At 39.1% G+C, this 17,115-nt stretch overlaps 1 protein-coding gene and 1 long non-coding RNA gene across 8 annotated transcripts in view; one reads left to right on the forward strand and one right to left on the reverse strand.

Annotated features, from left to right (window-relative positions):
- The window catches only part of LOC310761622, a 140,307-nt gene that overhangs the window by 23,509 nt on the left and 99,683 nt on the right, over positions 1-17,115 (forward strand). The window lies entirely within an intron of this gene.
- ROBO1 (roundabout guidance receptor 1) overlaps positions 11,557-17,115 on the reverse strand; it is a 573,037-nt gene continuing 567,478 nt past the window's right edge. For all 4 annotated transcript variants that reach the window (XM_083611370.1, XM_083611369.1, XM_083611372.1 and 1 more), the window contains 3 exons: positions 16,360-16,668; positions 14,046-14,242; positions 11,557-13,208 (listed from right to left, as the gene is read on the reverse strand). In XM_083611370.1, coding sequence (XP_083467496.1) covers positions 13,194-13,208; positions 14,046-14,242; positions 16,360-16,668 — 521 coding nt within the window. In that variant the 3' untranslated portion in view covers positions 11,557-13,193. The remainder of the gene's footprint in view (positions 13,209-14,045; positions 14,243-16,359; positions 16,669-17,115) is intronic.

Below are 17,115 nucleotides of genomic sequence, written 5' to 3' on the forward strand. Positions count from 1 at the left end.
CTATTAGACACTCAGCTCTGTGAATGGCCAAAAGGGGGAAAGGGTTGGGAACTGGGAAGGAGCAGGGAAAGGGCGATGTTAAAAAAATAAGCTAATGCTATTCTAGGCTGCTTCAGCAAAAGTCTAGTGTTCTAGTCAAGGGAAGTAATAGTCCCACTCCATTCTGCTTTCATCAGACCATACCTGTAGTACTGTGTCCAGTTCAGGGCGCCACTATTAAAGGAGAATATCAACAAGCTAGAACATGTGCAGAGGAGGGCGAGGGTCAAGGGTCTAGAAACCAAGCCTTATGAAGAACAGTTGAGGGAATTGGGTATGTTTGCCAGAACGATGAGAGGAAATATGATAGCCACCTTCAAATATCTTAAAGGCCTGTCACATGGAAGATAGATCAAGCTTGCTTTGTCCTGCTCTGGAGGCTAAGTCTCGAACCGGTGGATTCAAGTTACAAGAAAGGAGATTCTCACTAAACATCAGGAAGAACTTTCTGACAGAAAGAGCTGTTTGATAGTGGATCGGGCTCCCTCAGGAAGGATTCTCCTTCCTTGAAGGTTTTTAAGCAGAAACTGGATGGCCGTTTGTCATGGATGCTTTAGTTGAGATTCCTGCATTGCAGGGGGTTGGTTGGACTAGATGACCCTCGGAATCCAACTCTACAGTTGTATTATATGATTATATGGTTACCCCTAACTAGAATATCACCAGAATTTTCAACAGCTATGCAATATTTGTGTCAGGAGCAGATTTGGTGCATATGCGAGAAAAAGAAACAAGATTTTTTTTTTCTTGCCAAGTAGGATCCGGTGACAATATCTAACTTACGCCATTATAATAATATCAAGCAGCACAAGTGACAGCAGCTGGGCAACTTGGGCAAATTAACAGTAAAAAGAGATGAATCATTTAGTGAGGGACAGATTAGCTGGAGGGACATTCTGCTTTCCTCATTAAGAGGCCTTCAGTGCCAAGGTTGTTCTAGGGAAATCATTAAGACAAGTTTTGAGGAGCCCATAGTGGCACTGAAATTTATTTCTGGGGATCTGTAGGTTAGGGTGGTAGGTTTATGTTTGTATTACTTAGTCCAATTGATTCTGAAGCACCTTTCAGTTTGCCTGTTTTCCCAGGATTGGTTTTCCCTCAGTCTCTTTTTGGACTGACTGGGCTGTCTTTTAGACAGATCTGACATAAATCCCTAATAGTTTCTATCTAAAATTGTTTTCCATGCATCATTTAGTAAATATTAAATATGCTAACAAAAGCACTATTTAAATCCCCTGGGCCTTTCTTTAGGTCTCTTTAGCACACACATTATAGGTTTGTTGTGACTAATTACTACATTAGAAAATAAGCCTTTGATAGGGTCCCGTCCCCCCCAATTTTATTTATTTAAAATGTTTCTTAACCTCTCTTCATTGCACAGCGATTTCACAGTATGTTGCAACCAATTAAAATAGAATTACTAAGAACAAGGCAGGCAGGCATATCACAGCCAGACAACTAAAAACTGAAATGCTTGTGTATGATTCAACTAAAAAACCTAGATGAATAACCAGTCTTTAACTGGCATCTAAAACTAAAATGAATAGGCACTAGCTATCTCACAGAAGGAAGGAAGTTCCAAAACTGGGGCACCACCACTAAGAAGGCACTGTCCTAGGTTGCCTTATAGTGGTCTGAAACTTTAATTCAAAAGAACTGCACCCAGGTTGTTGACTGGAGATAGTTATAAGGAGCTTATGACTTATTACCAGAGCTCCACTGGCTACGTTTCTGAGCAAAATTCAAAGTGCTGCTTATGACCTATAAAGCCCTATACAGCTTAAGTCCAGAATATCTGCAAGATGAACCTGCCTGGGGCCTGAGATCTTGAAGGGAGGTCCTTCTCTTGGTCTGGCCCACCCTCACATGCATGCTTGGGAAAGACACAGGACAGGGCCTTCTCAGTGGCTGCTCCCAGAATTTGGAACTCCCTTTCTAGAAAAAATTAGACCAGTTCCCCCTCCTTGTTGTCCTTCCACTAATAGGTGAGGACATTGTTATGAATGATTGTAAGGAAATGGCAATTGTTGTGATTTTTTTATTGTAATGATCTGTAAGCTTTAATAGAATATATATGTTCTATTAATGTTTAACTGTTTTTAATGATTTATTTTTTTCTGATGTTTTTAGCTGTTTCTGATTTAGCTATAAGCTGCCTTGAGTCCCTCTCAGGGAAAAAGGTGGGATATAATTAAATATAATTCTAATATCTTTTAACCCTCCTATGTAGCCTTTAAAGCAAAAAGCCAATGATTTCTCAACCAAAAATACAACACAAAATAGAGGAAAGTTTTACTCTTTTACAGGGAAAGGTTAGTGAATCAAAATTACTTTACATATCAATGGTAAAAATTAAAAATGGATGGCAATTAATGACTTTTTACACATAACACCTGTACCCCGCCTCCAATCTCTTCTAGTATTGAGTGTGTTTCTTCTTTTTCCTATCTAGACACACTACTTATTGTTTCTTTTCACAGAAATTCATAGTGATGGTTTGGATATATTCACTACTATCTGCCTGGGGAAAATAGATATTAAAAAAATAGTGACAATATTCATACATAAAAAAGCCTAGAAGCAGTGAAGGTATTAAAAAGAGAGAGTGAATCCACAGAAAGTCAAATTTATTTCACTTCAGTTGTCTGATAATAAATAAAGCTCTTGAAGCTTACTGAAAACGCATTTCGAATATAATCGCAAAGCAAATTGGCAAAGAGGCACTGTTACTACTTATGGTTCATATAGATATGTGTGTTTTCAAACTGCTTGACATACGAAATTAATTCAGATGTATGTTAAGTCTAGTTGTTCCAGTAATTTTAAATGTCTTGGTGTCTGTGTGTCATAAAAGCACCACCACCTATATGTTAGGAAATTGAAAGTTAACAGTATTAATCTTGGTTAGCATAAAAAACAGACTTTATAGGAATTAATGGATTTTGATTGGTGTATGAAACCAGCCCCTTTAAGAACCATTCTTACATGGTAGGAAACATATAGATAATAAATTTGACTACTCTTGTGTCCATTTAAGCACATTGTAAGAGGCTGGCACATACTAGATGAGAACTGAAGTCACAACTTTCCCTCCCCAAACAATCAGTATTTCAAACATTATGCCTTCTGTCTCCAGTTTACAGCTTGATCCTGTACATGTTTTCTAGAAATAGGCCCTGATAATTTCAATGGAATTCACTCCAAATGAAGTGTGCGTAATATTGCAGCCATCGTTTTATTTCCCTTTTGATACCTATCTGACCTTTAGACCACATGTCAGGCTCAGAACTTCTTTTCCTTTGTCTGTAATAACTCTCCTTGGTAGTTGGGGCCAGGCGTGCCAACATTCTGGGGAAAAGGTTAGGAGTCAGGGAGGTACCTGCTTTGTGACATTTGCAGTGAACCCAGGTGCTAGGGCTTTTCCATGCTTCCGCTTGTCCCGCCACTTTCCCCTGGGAAAAAACTTTCATTACTGCTCATTCAGAAAAAAAAAATATATCAATTGGTTATTCTGCAGATTGACGTTTGTTCTGATTCAGCGGTAAACAGTGGGTTTTCCTGGGAAAAGCAGTGGGACAAACAAAACAGCTCAGACCCATGGCGAGAGAGCATGGGAAAAGTGGAAAATCTCTCAGGCCCTTGCTTTCTAGGTTCATTCTAAGATGAGCCCCTAATCTCAAGGTCTCGTTTTTAAGGCACAAGTGTTACAGGGTGACTATATTTTTAAATATCTAGCCTGGAATGAAGAAAATTGCAACTCATTCCTCAAAATTGAGTTTTATGCTTGTGTAACAGTGTCAACAGGGACGCAGGTGGCACTGAGGTTTTACCCAGTGTGGGTAAAACCTCAGCGCCTAGGACTTGCCGATTGCATGGTCGGCGGTTCGAATCCCCGCGGCGGGGTGCGCTTCCGTTGCTCGGTCCCAGCGCCTGCCAACCTAGCAGTTTGAAAGCACCCCCGGGTGCAAGTAGATAAATAGGGACCGTTTACTAGCGGGAAGGTAAACGGCGTTTCCGTGTGCTGCTCTGGTGCCGGTTCGCCGGAGCAGCTTCGTCACGCTGGCCATGTGACCCGGAAGTGTCTGCGGATAGCGCTGGCTCCCGGCCTCTAGAGTGAGATGAGCGCACAAGCCTAGAGTCTGTCAAGACTGGCCCGTACGGGCAGGGGTACCTTTACCTTTACCTTAACAGTGTCAAAGCAGACCAGGGCCCATAATTCCCACTTCTACTGTTCATCAGGTGTATGACTGATGTCACAGCACCTTTCAGTTTTTGCTTCCTGCTTCGACTGTTGGTTGCATTGTCCGAATTTTCCTTCTAAACAAAGGGCAAGAAATTGTTAGCAAACTGGAAATTATTGTGTTTTATTTGCACTGCATCCTTGAAGCTTTCATTGATTTATATTTTAGCCACACATTCTTTTAAAAGCATTTAGCTGCAAGCTAAATTATGCCCATGCTACTTGTGTAGAGTAACATCAATGGGAGCACTTGCGAAATAATATGCAGCTCACGGTAAATGTCAGTGAACTGACCCTTATTGATTAAGATGTAGCACAAAGTGCCTTTCACATATGCTTCTGTTGAAAAAGGATCTAAGGATATTAAAGGCATAGATAACTGTAAAGGAAATGTCTGTTAAATAAAATGCTTAAGGAGGATGTTGGAGACTTACAGGCTAAATGCAAATGAAATTTCCTGGAATATCTGGAACATAATAGCAAATGTCCAGATGTATCATTTTTCTCTCACTCAGCTTTTGTATTGTACTCAAGAAAAGATTAAATGAAAAATGTTTTTAGTGTTAACTGTAAAGGTAAAGGAACCCCTGACAGTTAAGTCCAGTCGCGAATAACTTTGGGGTTGCTGCACCCATTTCACTTTACAGGTCGAGGGAGCTGGCGTTTGTCTGTTCCGCAGACAGTTTTTCCGGGTCATGTGGCCAGCATGACTAAGCTGCTTCTGGTGCAACGGAACACCAACACCAGAGCAGTGCACAGAAATGCCATTTACCTTCCCACCGGAGCAGTACCTATTAATCTACTTGCACTTTTGGCGTGCTTTCAAACTGCTAGGTTGGCAGGAGCTGGGACCGATCAACGGGAGCTCACCCTGTCGTGGGGATTCGAACCGCCGACCTTTTGATCGGCAAGCCCTAGGCTCAGTGGTTTAGACCACAGCGCCACCCGCGTCCCGTAGTGTTAACTGTAGTCCTACCCTATTGTTCATGGCTCTCAAATTAGAGCAAGCAGGATGCTCCTAACAAAGTGCAAAAATTTGCTAGCTCAACTGACAACATATCCCTGTTGCCTCCCCTTAGCAATGTTTTGGTATGAGTTGCTATTGGAAATGAGAGATGGAGGTTATCGGTCTGTGGCAGATAAGATAACGAGAGAAGATGTCTTTCCCAGTTAAGTGATTGGTGCGATATTATTAGTCATAAAGAGGTCATGGAACCCTAGATAGCTGTTCCACATGTGGAAGCTGGCAATATGAATATGGTAGTAAAGGGGAAACAAATAAACAATTCGATCAGATCACCAGCCATCCTAGTGAGACCCATGTCAGTGAAGAAGATACTTGGCCCCATAACACAACAGTAAATACTACATTTTAAGTGGAAATGTGTGTTTCCAAAATTTGTCCAAAATACGTACCTTGTAGCTCTGGCCAATTCCTGTTAACAGGCATGTTTGTACTACAGGTTTTAGTGTAGACAGTTTTTTGTTTTTGAAATGACAAGCATCTTTATGTCACTGATAGAAAACATCATCTTAGAAATGAAAATGAACTCCTTAAAAAGCTTTAATGCTGAATAGGTTTCTAAAGCATCTGTAGACTTGGTCATTATTTTTGTGCACAAAATTTAAGGTAATATGTTACTGAATTTTTTGAATAGCCATCATCCAGTTGCCGTCTGTAATCAGGTATGATCACAAGCGGTTTTCATTGCTCTAAGCCCAGAGGGAACTGTTATTGTACATACATGTCTGCTTTCAAAATGATGGGAGACCAGAAGCAGGAAAACGTCAATACTAAAAAGATTCCATTGCATTTCACAATACTGCTGTTGCTAAATAACTGCTTAGATCTGAGCAAAAATCCAATAAATACAGTTTTATTGTCATGCTTCAAAAATATTAAAAGCAATTGGCTCCACAGCCTTATATGGAGTCTACTGCTGAGTAGGCAAGTCCTTAATATCCCAGTATGATTAAATTGCTGACTTGCTTGGTATATTAAAGCCCCCTTCTCTGGCATTTGTAGATGTTCTTTTTTGTTATTTACCCAGGCAAGAGATTGTGCTAAAGAAGGCTTAGAAGGGTTGCCGCACATAGCAGTTTAACTCACAGTGATTAGTGAGACAATTTGAAGCCTTTTTCTGTGCTTGGTTAATTTTGTTGATATTGCCTATTGGCCACTATTAAAATTATATATATATACAATTATATATATACACACACACACATACATACATACATATACATATATATAAAATATCTGACATATAAAACAATTCTTTTTGTTGTTCTCTGATAAAATGCCTTATGCTACATTGTATCATATGTATTTATATCATTGTTTCATTATAAATAGCCTCATAGATGCCATTTCAGATGTTTGCTTTGGGATCTATCTAAATTTAAAGTTGTTTCCTATTGGCCGACACATTCTAGCTCATGAGAATATGTCCAGCAATGTGTTTTTTAGGGGGAGGAAGGGAACAAGTTATTAACAACCAAAGATTCCCTCGATTGCCTCTTTACTAATAACAAGTTTGCCAGTGTTAAATTTGCTTTCTTAGGGAGCAGTCCTATGCCCAAGAAGCTGGTATAAAGCACACTGCTGTAAATTAAGCCGGCATAAAGTTACACCATGTCCAAAGCCCATTCAGCTGTTGGGCGACTCCTGCTGCCTTGTCTATGCCTTTAAAGATGAGCCTTTAAAATAGTATTCTGTACTGGGTTGCCAAGTACACATGATGAGGCAGAACAGGCTTAGGATCCAGCCTAAGCCCCCCCCCTTCTAGTCGTGCCCCCAGAATGTCCCTTTTTGGGGGACTTATATCAGTCTTGGATCAACACTGATCTCAGCCTCTCCGGCTTGAACAGAGCCAGGGTTGTCTTTGGGCACAATTCCTGGAATGTAATCCCTTGTGTAAATTGTGACCTACTGTAAATCGATAAACTCCCACTCCAGGTTAACTTTCCTCACTCAAATAAATTTTCTTTGATCTCTTTATGTGTCTGTCTCACCCTTTGTTTCCCTGCTCCTCTTTCTATTTCGCCATGCTAATTTCACACCACCAATTCAGCTAAAGAATAAGAAAACTGCACATATCATTCAGGATCTGCCTGGAATTTAGTACAGTGGTACATCGGGTTACATACGCTTCAGGTAACAGATTCCGCTAACCCAGAAATAGTGCTTCAGGTTAAGAACTTTGCTTCAGGATAAGAACAGAAATCATGTCATGGCGGCAGCGGGAGGCCCCATTAGCTAAAGTGGTGCTTCAGGTTAAGAACAGTTTCAGGTTAAGAATGGACCTCCGGAACGAATTAAGTACTTAACCTGAGGTACCACTGTATAATTTTGGGACCTAGGTAATCTTAGTAACTTAACCCACTATTCCATGGGATTGCCCAGAACCCACAGGTTCAAGGTGCTTCCCAACTACAGAAAAACAGTGAGTGAATCTTTGATCCCTGGATCATGGTTTGAATATGCAATGCAGCTTTAAACATCTAGTTGTGGTGTTGGCCTGAATGACCTCAAGGCCTCTTCAAATTGGTGGGAAAAAGGACAATAGAGGGATTGCTTAAATGGCCAAACCTCCCAAATGGGTCTGGCTTTGTTATATAAAATAGATGGCCAAGAATTGGTGATTGGTTGCTATAGGAACTAATGGTCCAAGGCTTTTCTAGGGAATCGCCTTCTTGTTTCTCCCTACAGAATGTGCTAATTCAATCATTTCAGGGGGGGGGGGGGGACACACAAGCAAACCAATACAAGCAGCTTACATTTGACTCAGACTGCAAGTCAAAGAGCAAAATGGATCTCTGGAAGCAATACTGTGTTAACTGATTTGGAAAACGCCAAAAGCCGGCATGTGAAAGCCGATGGCCTTCAAGCAATGTGACTTAATTTGTGAAAGGTTGATCATTTAAAGGAATTCAAGTTAATAAGGTTTACCCATACATACTGTAGTACTCAGCTACCTGGTCCAAGGCTTCTAGCTCCTTTGTAGCATCAGGGTAGCCAATCAAGTGGTGGCCTGGGAGGGAGTTATGGCTTCTGTCTGCATAGGACCACTGTGACATCAGCTGATACCATTAATTATTATTAATGTCCCATTACTTATTCAAAGCAAGAAAAGCAGGAAACCTTTTGAGATGTACTTGCTCCCAATGTTAGACTTTGAAGACAAAAGTAGAATTTAGCGCAGGGACCACCATACCTCTTCCATGAATGGTTCCCATGCTTGCAGCCCCATATCCTTTATTGTGTATAAGAATGAACTTCATGCATCTTTGATTAGTATGAAGGCAAAAAAGGGCACTCATCGGGGGGGGGGGGCTGTTGTTGGGAAGGCAGATTCTCCTCTGATCCTAGACCTTGGGAACAACTGTCTTCCCATTGTTCTCAATAACAGCCTGAGGTTTCTGAGCCAGTTCCATATACATACAATCATTAGCTTCGAATTACTGTAAGTTCTGTAATCAGTGAACCAGGATCAATTTTTCTTTGGATGGCATCAGTTCACAATAATTCACAGCCAGCAAGCTTTATACAAAGGCAACATTTTGGTTAAGCGTCATAATTATTAATGAATTTGGTGATTATGTACCATAAATTTCTTTCTTTTTCTTCTTTTATTTGTCCGCATCTTGAGAGTGTGAAATGCTGTATTTTTTTAATTTGCATTCAAAAGCAAGTCTTTCTGTAAATATTTCATTTACATGGTCTTGCTACTTGTGCAGTTTCTGAAGCAGATGTTTATCTCTGTTGGAGATAAAAGAAAACTATTTTTTGGCAAAACTTGTTAGCAGTAAATATGATATTCCTATACTATATCTGAATATGTTCCAGAATGAAACAACACAGTCCATTCAATAGGACAGAGCTGGTGGCTTGCAGCATAAAAGAGACATGTGAAAAGATAGGAATTTAAAATTGTTTTGGCATTTTGCATGTTTCTGCCTCTGGAAATTCAAGTCAATGTCTCATTAAATGATTGTGGTACTGCATAGATTTGTAGAAACTTAGTAAACTTATATATTCAACAAATGTAATATAAAAACATCCATAAAAATGTATGCACCATCTACTTGAAATAGTTATTTTAAAAATTGTGTTGTTGTTTCAAACTGTGCATGAATACTTGCATTGGGTAAACAGTGAGGGAAGAAAAACAGTTTAAAGTAGTTTGAAGGAATTGTATTTGGAAGGACTGGATAACTTTTCAGATGTGCATTAGAACATGTTAATTCTTAATCTAAAAAGAACCCTGCTCTCACAGTGGCCAACCAGATGCCTATGGGAAATCAAAGCAGCACATGGGCACAATGGTCTTCTCCCACTCTTGCCCTCCACTGAACAACTGGCATGCAGAGACATATTGCCTCTGATACTGCAGATAATATTGCTATTAACCATGATAGCTTTAACCTCCATGAATTTGTCTAATCCCCCTTTAAAACCGTCCTAGTTGATACACAGTCTATAGTAATGAATTTCAAAGTATGCACTGCGTGAAGAATTCCTTCCTTTTGTCTTTTGTCATGAATTTCCCAGCATTCAGCTTCACCTCTAGCATTATGAGACCTCAACAAGATGTGGTCTAGAAAACATGTTCACCTCAATTCATTGAAGCCCAGCCAACAGTTGTACAAGGAGGGGTTGTGGTGTGCATGGTTTTGAGGTGCCTCAGCCATATTTGCTGTTTTTCCTGCACCAAAACTATTATGAACAGAAATCATTCCTGATTGTTTGCGATAGTTCAAATGTTTCTATATGAGCAGTTTGGGATTATTTGTTGGTGATTTTATTTTCAAGTAACATAAAATGTCAAAACACATAGCTACGTTGCTTCCAACATCTGCATAAATGAAATCCATGCCATAAAAAAAATACTAATTCTCTAATGTTTTTACACAATTAGTATTTCCTCAGGAATATGTCCAGAGACCAATTAAACATTTCATGGCTTTGAAAAGAGGTTTGCTGCTTCCCCGTCAATGAACAATTGTTTATTTATGTTAGTAATGCAAGAGTAACCTTCTTTCATGCTTGGGTGTCTGTGTATTTTATAAGATCAGATGAAGTAATTTTCAGCAAGGACTCTAGTGGTAGAATGCTTAAAAGATCATATTGCAGTTTCAAGTGCAGTTTCAGCAGTACTTAAAATGTTTGCTTTAATGTTGCTAAAATTTATACAACGTTGAAATATTGACGCACATGTTTAAAATGTGCTTTCTTTCTTTTATCCAGTTATGAGTATTATTTTAAAATATTTTATAAATCATGGAATATAATCATACACACACAAACACACATCGATAAGCCAGCTTGATTACCAAAGTCTCCAAAAGGATATATTTTGTATTTCATTGTGGCATTTAATATCCTCCTCTTAACATACTAAAGTGATGTATGTGCATACAGATGCACCGTGTCCTATATTTATATTCTATTCACTAAAATAAGCAAATCCTAGAATAAAAATAAACAACACAAAACGCTAAGGAGCTTATATCTACTGCCTACCTAATCTCAGCTGAGAATAGACCAAAAAGTCAATAGGGAATATTCAAAGTGCGCTCAGCAATACCAATGAAGGTGGCCAGTTGGGCCAACAGTAAGTAAAAAAAAAAAAGCACAAAACGAAGGAAGAATGCTTATGAAACATACAAAAGCATGTCTTCTCCAAGCATGACTAAATGTCATGACTAGAAATGGCTGAAGCCTGCTACTCTCAATTTATAGTGCACCTCGTCTTTCTGCGCCTTTAAAGACAGTTCTGAGACAAAGCCATCCTTATTTAAGAATTATCGTAAAGACTGGCCATTTCTAGAAGCTTCTGGCAGGCTTGATTCTCAGTTTCTCTATTTAAGTGTCACAGGACAGAGTGGGAAGGAATCTTGGGTCTAGTTGTAATGAAATGGAATCTGCTTTAGCTCCACCCCACTTTTATTTTTGAAGGCACCTTTTTATTCCGCGCCACCACATATAACAAAATGTTGCTACTCACGAAATACAATGCAGAACTTGGTTTCACGGTTGCAGTGAGGGCAGAAGCTGTCTGTCAGCTCTGACACTGGGTGACCTAGACCAAAGTGTTCTCACAAAGGGGGAAAATGTCTTGAAGCACAGAGCACAAGGAAGGGTCTTTAAAATAGGACTGGCATTTGTTTGATGTAGAATAAAATATGATTTGTCAGTGTTATTTTTATTATTACAACGAGAAAGCTCCTAAATATACATTCTGTAGGTTAAACAAGAAACATGACAAAAAGGATGATGTATTTGAGAACGTTTTTAATAAATAATGTGACAAAAATTACTTTTATGATTATTGAATCCTCGGTATGCAAAATTATGGCTAAAATATGAGGTTTCTTACATGAACATAATGAAAAACATTAATCACATGGTTGTTCCCTCAGTACTGCACGCCCTTTCTATTATAACCATTTCTTAAAAATTAGCTAAATGAAAAAATTTAGCCCTCAGTAAATACCAAAACACTCCTTTCCCCCCACTGCGGCTAGGCCTGACAATTGTCCATAAACAAACACACAATTTTCCATTAGCACCGATGACAAAGAAATTATATAATTACAAAAGAGATCATAAAAATCTACAGACAAAGGACATAATTCTGTAATTTCAAAAGGAACTAATGGCTCTATTTCATTGGAAATCCAATGTCAAGATAGGCCATAGCAAACTTGAGAATTTAAAGTCCAGAAAACGGGAAGTGTTCAGTTTATGGCCCATTCTTAGGTATGATACCATTACCATCTGTCACCTTTCAACAAACATAGAGCATTAATAAAATATGAAAAAACAAACAAAGGTGTAACATCTTACAATAAGACAAAAACGGTTAATAGTTACAATGTTTTACAAATAAAGTTTAGTGATTGTGCTTTTAAAACCAAAAAATAAAAAAATAAACAGTGCATTACAAAAAAAATAAAAAATCAACCCTCTCCCGCCCCCCAAAACCATCCCAAGATCAAAACATAACTTCTTTAAGTGGCACTTCTTCTTTAAGGTGAATTGACACTATAAAGTAGAGGTCTGAGATTTGGGCCAGTCATGATGATGATGTCCTTTCCCAGCGATGCTTTAAAAATGTCCATTGCTTTTTATATTTTTGTTTTCAGTAGCACTGGTTGAGGCCAACAACCGCTTTAGTATTTGATAAGCTTAACTTGTGATAGAACTGCCAAGTTCACTTCGACATGCCTTCTTTCTATCCTAAAGAACATTTGCAGTGAAGAATGTACCTTCCAGATGAAGCATGATAGAATCCAGACAAATTAAAAGTTTTTGGGGCAGGGGTTGAAAAACCAGTATGTGTTTACAGTACAAACCACCCTAACTCAAGTTGTGTGATGTCTTTTTGCTGCAAAGGAATCTGACTACTGGAAGAAAATACAATGCTAGTTGCACCAAGTGCAGCCTATAGTAGCATTGGAAGGTTAGAAAATCTGCATAGATATCTCTTCTTCTTTTTTGCAATTTTCTATTGTCCAATCAATGATAGTTTATTCATAAGATTATGAACAGGTTTGGTGACATACTTGTCTTGTACTGCACTGGCCACAACGGTAGCAAACTAAGGCTCCCCCCTCTGTCTAACAATGGAAGAAGTAGCTAGTGTAGCACCATAAAGAGCAGTTTAATTGCTGTCATGGACAGAGGAAATGTGTGATATTTAAAGTGAATAAACAGGGTCATTAAGTTTAGGGTTTTAAAATAACATTAAAATAAAGATTAGGATTTTGATAGCATAAAAAGATGGGGAATTGTACACTCTGATTGCACTGAACATTATTTCTGGCATCAAATATCATCAGACTTGAGGCATCTTAAGTGATATCTTTCTGATTAGATTTCAGAAACTTGTTACACTACATCTCTTCTTCAGCTTTCAGTTTCCTGTTTAAAAAACAACAACACATGATTTATTTTCTGGGTATTTTCTTGCCTTCTCACTCAGAATAATTTATGCTATTCTGGAGAATATACTTACTAAAATAATTTTGTTTCACAATATAGTAGATTATGATTTAAGCAGTAGTTAAAAACTGCTTAGTTTTGACTACTGTAAAAACACTTTTAAAAAAGTTTCATATAATTAGGAAATACAAATTACAGTCATACCGCCGCTTACATATCCCTCCGCTTATGTAAACTTCGGGATACGTAAGCGGCAAACCTGGAAGTATATTTCGAGGTTTTTGCCACGCGCAGATGTGCTCTACCGCCGTGCGTGTGTGCGTAGAAGCGGTCCCTCCGGTTGCGGAAACCTCAGGTTCCGACTGCAGCTCCAGAACGAATCCTGTCCTCAACCAGAGGTACCACTGTACATCTTTCCATCATAATATTGCTATAGTATAATGCTTTGAATTTCATATTTTGTTGCCTCATTTCTATAATAAGATATCATATAGTATTTTCATGCACAATTACTGAGATAAGCTGTGTTCAGCATTAATTTTGTATTGTGCCTTATATTAAATATAATTAGTAACAAAAAATTATAACGAAAGTTAAGAACTTAAAATTTCTGTGGCGCTCATAGATTAGTGGTTTAGAGATTAAATAGATATGAAACAGTGCTCCAATTGGGATTATACTTACCTGATGAGACCAAAAATCTAAAGTCTCTGTAGAGTAACCAATTAAGGGATAAAAGAAAACTAGCTTTGAGGAATAAGCATTTGTATTTTCACAAAAGATTCCCCCCTAGTGACTATCAGAAACACATATTACCTGTAATTCTTCTTCATCCTCTCCTTGCTCATATGTTCCAAATACCTGCATTTCTGCCACATTTCTTCGACCTAGATTTGCTTGTTCTGCCCTTTGTCTACTTCCTGATCCTCTGGATGACATAGAACTTGAGGAACTAGGATCTCTAGTGTTGTTTGATGTTGGAAATGTAGGTCTACAATATGGCAGAATATCCTCTAAGGAGAGAATTATACATGTGTTAATATTACCATAGACAAAAATGCCTTTTGAAACACACAATGTCTTTTAGTTCTGCATTTGTACTTAAGTGATTGTTTTAGCATTGGAGCAATGGAAATAGCAAATATAAATTGCAGTTGATTACACTTGTCTGTCTCCCAACACATTCTATGTGCCTGCACATCTCTCTGCTCTCTTCTCCAGATGTACACTGGAAGAGTTGCTATTATAAAAAGATGAATGGAAGGAAAGGAATAGGCTTCTTTTTAGGCAGAACTCGCTGCGACCTCTTCCATGACTCAAAAGCTCCCAAATGTTTCTCTCTCAGAATAGAAGTGGGCAAAATAACAAGCTAAGAGAAGATGCTGGCCTGAATGCTTTTCAACATGAGCAGCTACTATGTACAACACTGCTGGAAAACAAGTTGACCAAGAATGAATGCATACATTGGGGTGAATGGGAAAGGGCGGAGCTACCTACATGCACATACAACTGTGTGATAATGGAGGATCTTGAAAACCAACACCTAGCTGTTCTCATTTTGCAAGGATACACCCTGTGCTATGTTTTCAAGCGCACTTATATACAAATGTCTACGGAAACACAGCCAGAATGATGGTATATAATATCAGTGAGACTCTGGGCATGGTGGTGGAAGATTGAGATAAGGGAGGATAGTGGACTAAAAAAGGTGTTGAGCAAGAAGAGGTCAGAATAAGTCATTTCCCCAACGCACCTTCTGTCCACACATTGTTGGCAGCCATGTATTCAGTGTTAGCGTGAAAGGGGTTATGTGTGTCTACAGTACAGCTATACATACGTAGGGCAGTTTGGAGCCCTGATTTCCTGGGGCTGCTGAATGCAGGAGTTTTGCACACTACTGCCAGACATCCAGTTGCTAAAGGAAGCAAGGCTAGTTGGCATGATCGTGAGCCCTTCCTCACTGCGTGTGGGATAATCTGCAAGGGCTGTAGTGATCACTTTCAGGTATACTGTGACACCATGCTTCAAAGAAGCTGAAAATGAACTGTTCTGTGTGACAGTGAAGTTAAATGATTGTTGTTTAGTCGTGTCTGATTCTTCGTGACCCCATGGACCAGAGCACGCCAGGCACTCCTGTCTTCCACTGCCTCCCACAGTTTGGTCAAACTCATAGTTAAATGATAAAGCAGAATTTAACAAATTACACACAAGCCTAGGTCAACACTGTTTTTTAAGTGAAAAATTACCGTACTTAAACATTAACAGTGTTTCCAATTTCACCACCAAGCTTTGCCATGGGCTTTTATGCCATTGATATATAAATTGAAAAACAACAATTGCAGCACCATTCTTGGTGTATCTTGCTAATGACTTCACTTTATTGTGACCCATTGTCATTTACAGACCTCTTGCTTTTGTGCCCACTTAACCAATTTACTACCCAATTTCTATTTCGTAGTTTTGTGCCCCGGTTAGATAGTATCAGGACTCGTTTGCTTATTTGATGACAGCTTTTAAAAAGGCTTATTATATAGATACCTTCATGCACATTCTTCAATCAGGCCTTACTGGCTGCCATAAAAATATATTATGTTTGTCTGGTATGAGTCATTTATGGCTTTTGTAACACGTTCTAGCTGGATGTTTGTAGTTAAGTATCCAGAAACCAAACTACCTTTCTTTTGTTATCATGCTCTTCACATTTTTAGAAAGGATTGAGTTGGCTTTGCCGTACCTTTTCCTTTTAGGAATCTGAAGGAAAACAGCTAATCACTTCAGTTTCTGACAGAAAGTAAGTGATTAAGATGCAAGGAAAATTACTTTTCAGGGGTTACCGTAACCCATGAGATGCCAGGATACAGTGCTGTTTGGATGAATAGGAGACATCAGATTTCTAAAGGTTTTTATTTGTTTATGGTTTTCTCCTTCACATTTCCTAGCTGCAAAGTTTGGTGCTCTACCTTTTTGTTTGTTTTGTTTTATATTATTAAATTTCAGGAGGTGCCTATATTACAAAGAGAGAGTTCTTCTAAGCTTTCATTTCAGTGGGGAATCTAGTTGGGTGACTAAGCGGAGACAACTTCATTATTGCAGGAAAAGCTTTTAGCATTTGCCCAGTGTATCAAGTCACCTTGGAGAATATGTGTTTTTGCTGGTGTGCCATCTCGCCTTGCTGCTTTGTTTCCTCGCGGTTTGCCTTCACATTGCTGTTCCTGTGACTCTCGGCGCTCCCCTGAACTTGTCCGCATGTCAGAATGCTGACGGCCATCAGCTCCTTCTTTCCCCTTATAGCCCGGCCCTTTTCTTTCCACTGCCCTTTCTGTTCTTGGGTCTATAGAGGACAACTTTGGCAACATGACGGACCGTACCTCCAGTTGAGATTTGGACTGAGCAGTGGGAGATTTTATAGCAGGTGGCGGTATTGGTGGCGGTGGTAGGTCTACAAAAGGGTGAAAAGAGAAAATAGCTGAAATTATTATTTTTTAAATCATTTAAATCAACTTCATGTTTCTTAGCTTCCAAAATGTGTAGAAATACTAAGAATAATTTTATCTCTCTGCGTTAGGAAATTACCAAGAAAAGTTAAATGCCATAAACATTTGGTAAGTTCAGATCCTTATGTAGCTAAAAAGCACTACAGTCATACCTCGGGATAAATACGCTTCAGGATAAGTATTTTCGGGTTGTGCTCTGCGGCGACCCGGAAGTAACGGAGCATGTTACTTCTGAGTTTCGCCGCTCACACATGCGCAGATGGTCAAAATGTCGCCACGTGCGAAAGCGAAACGCGACGCGTGCAGTCGCATCTTATGTTCTGTTCAGGATGCGAACAGGGCTCCGGAACGGATCCCGTTCGCATCCCAAGGTACCGCTGTATTCATATACC

The sequence above is a fragment of the Podarcis filfolensis genome, assembly GCF_964270895.1.
Source record: "Podarcis filfolensis genome assembly, chromosome: 4".
In the NCBI taxonomy this organism is placed as follows: Eukaryota; Metazoa; Chordata; class Lepidosauria; order Squamata; family Lacertidae; genus Podarcis; species Podarcis filfolensis.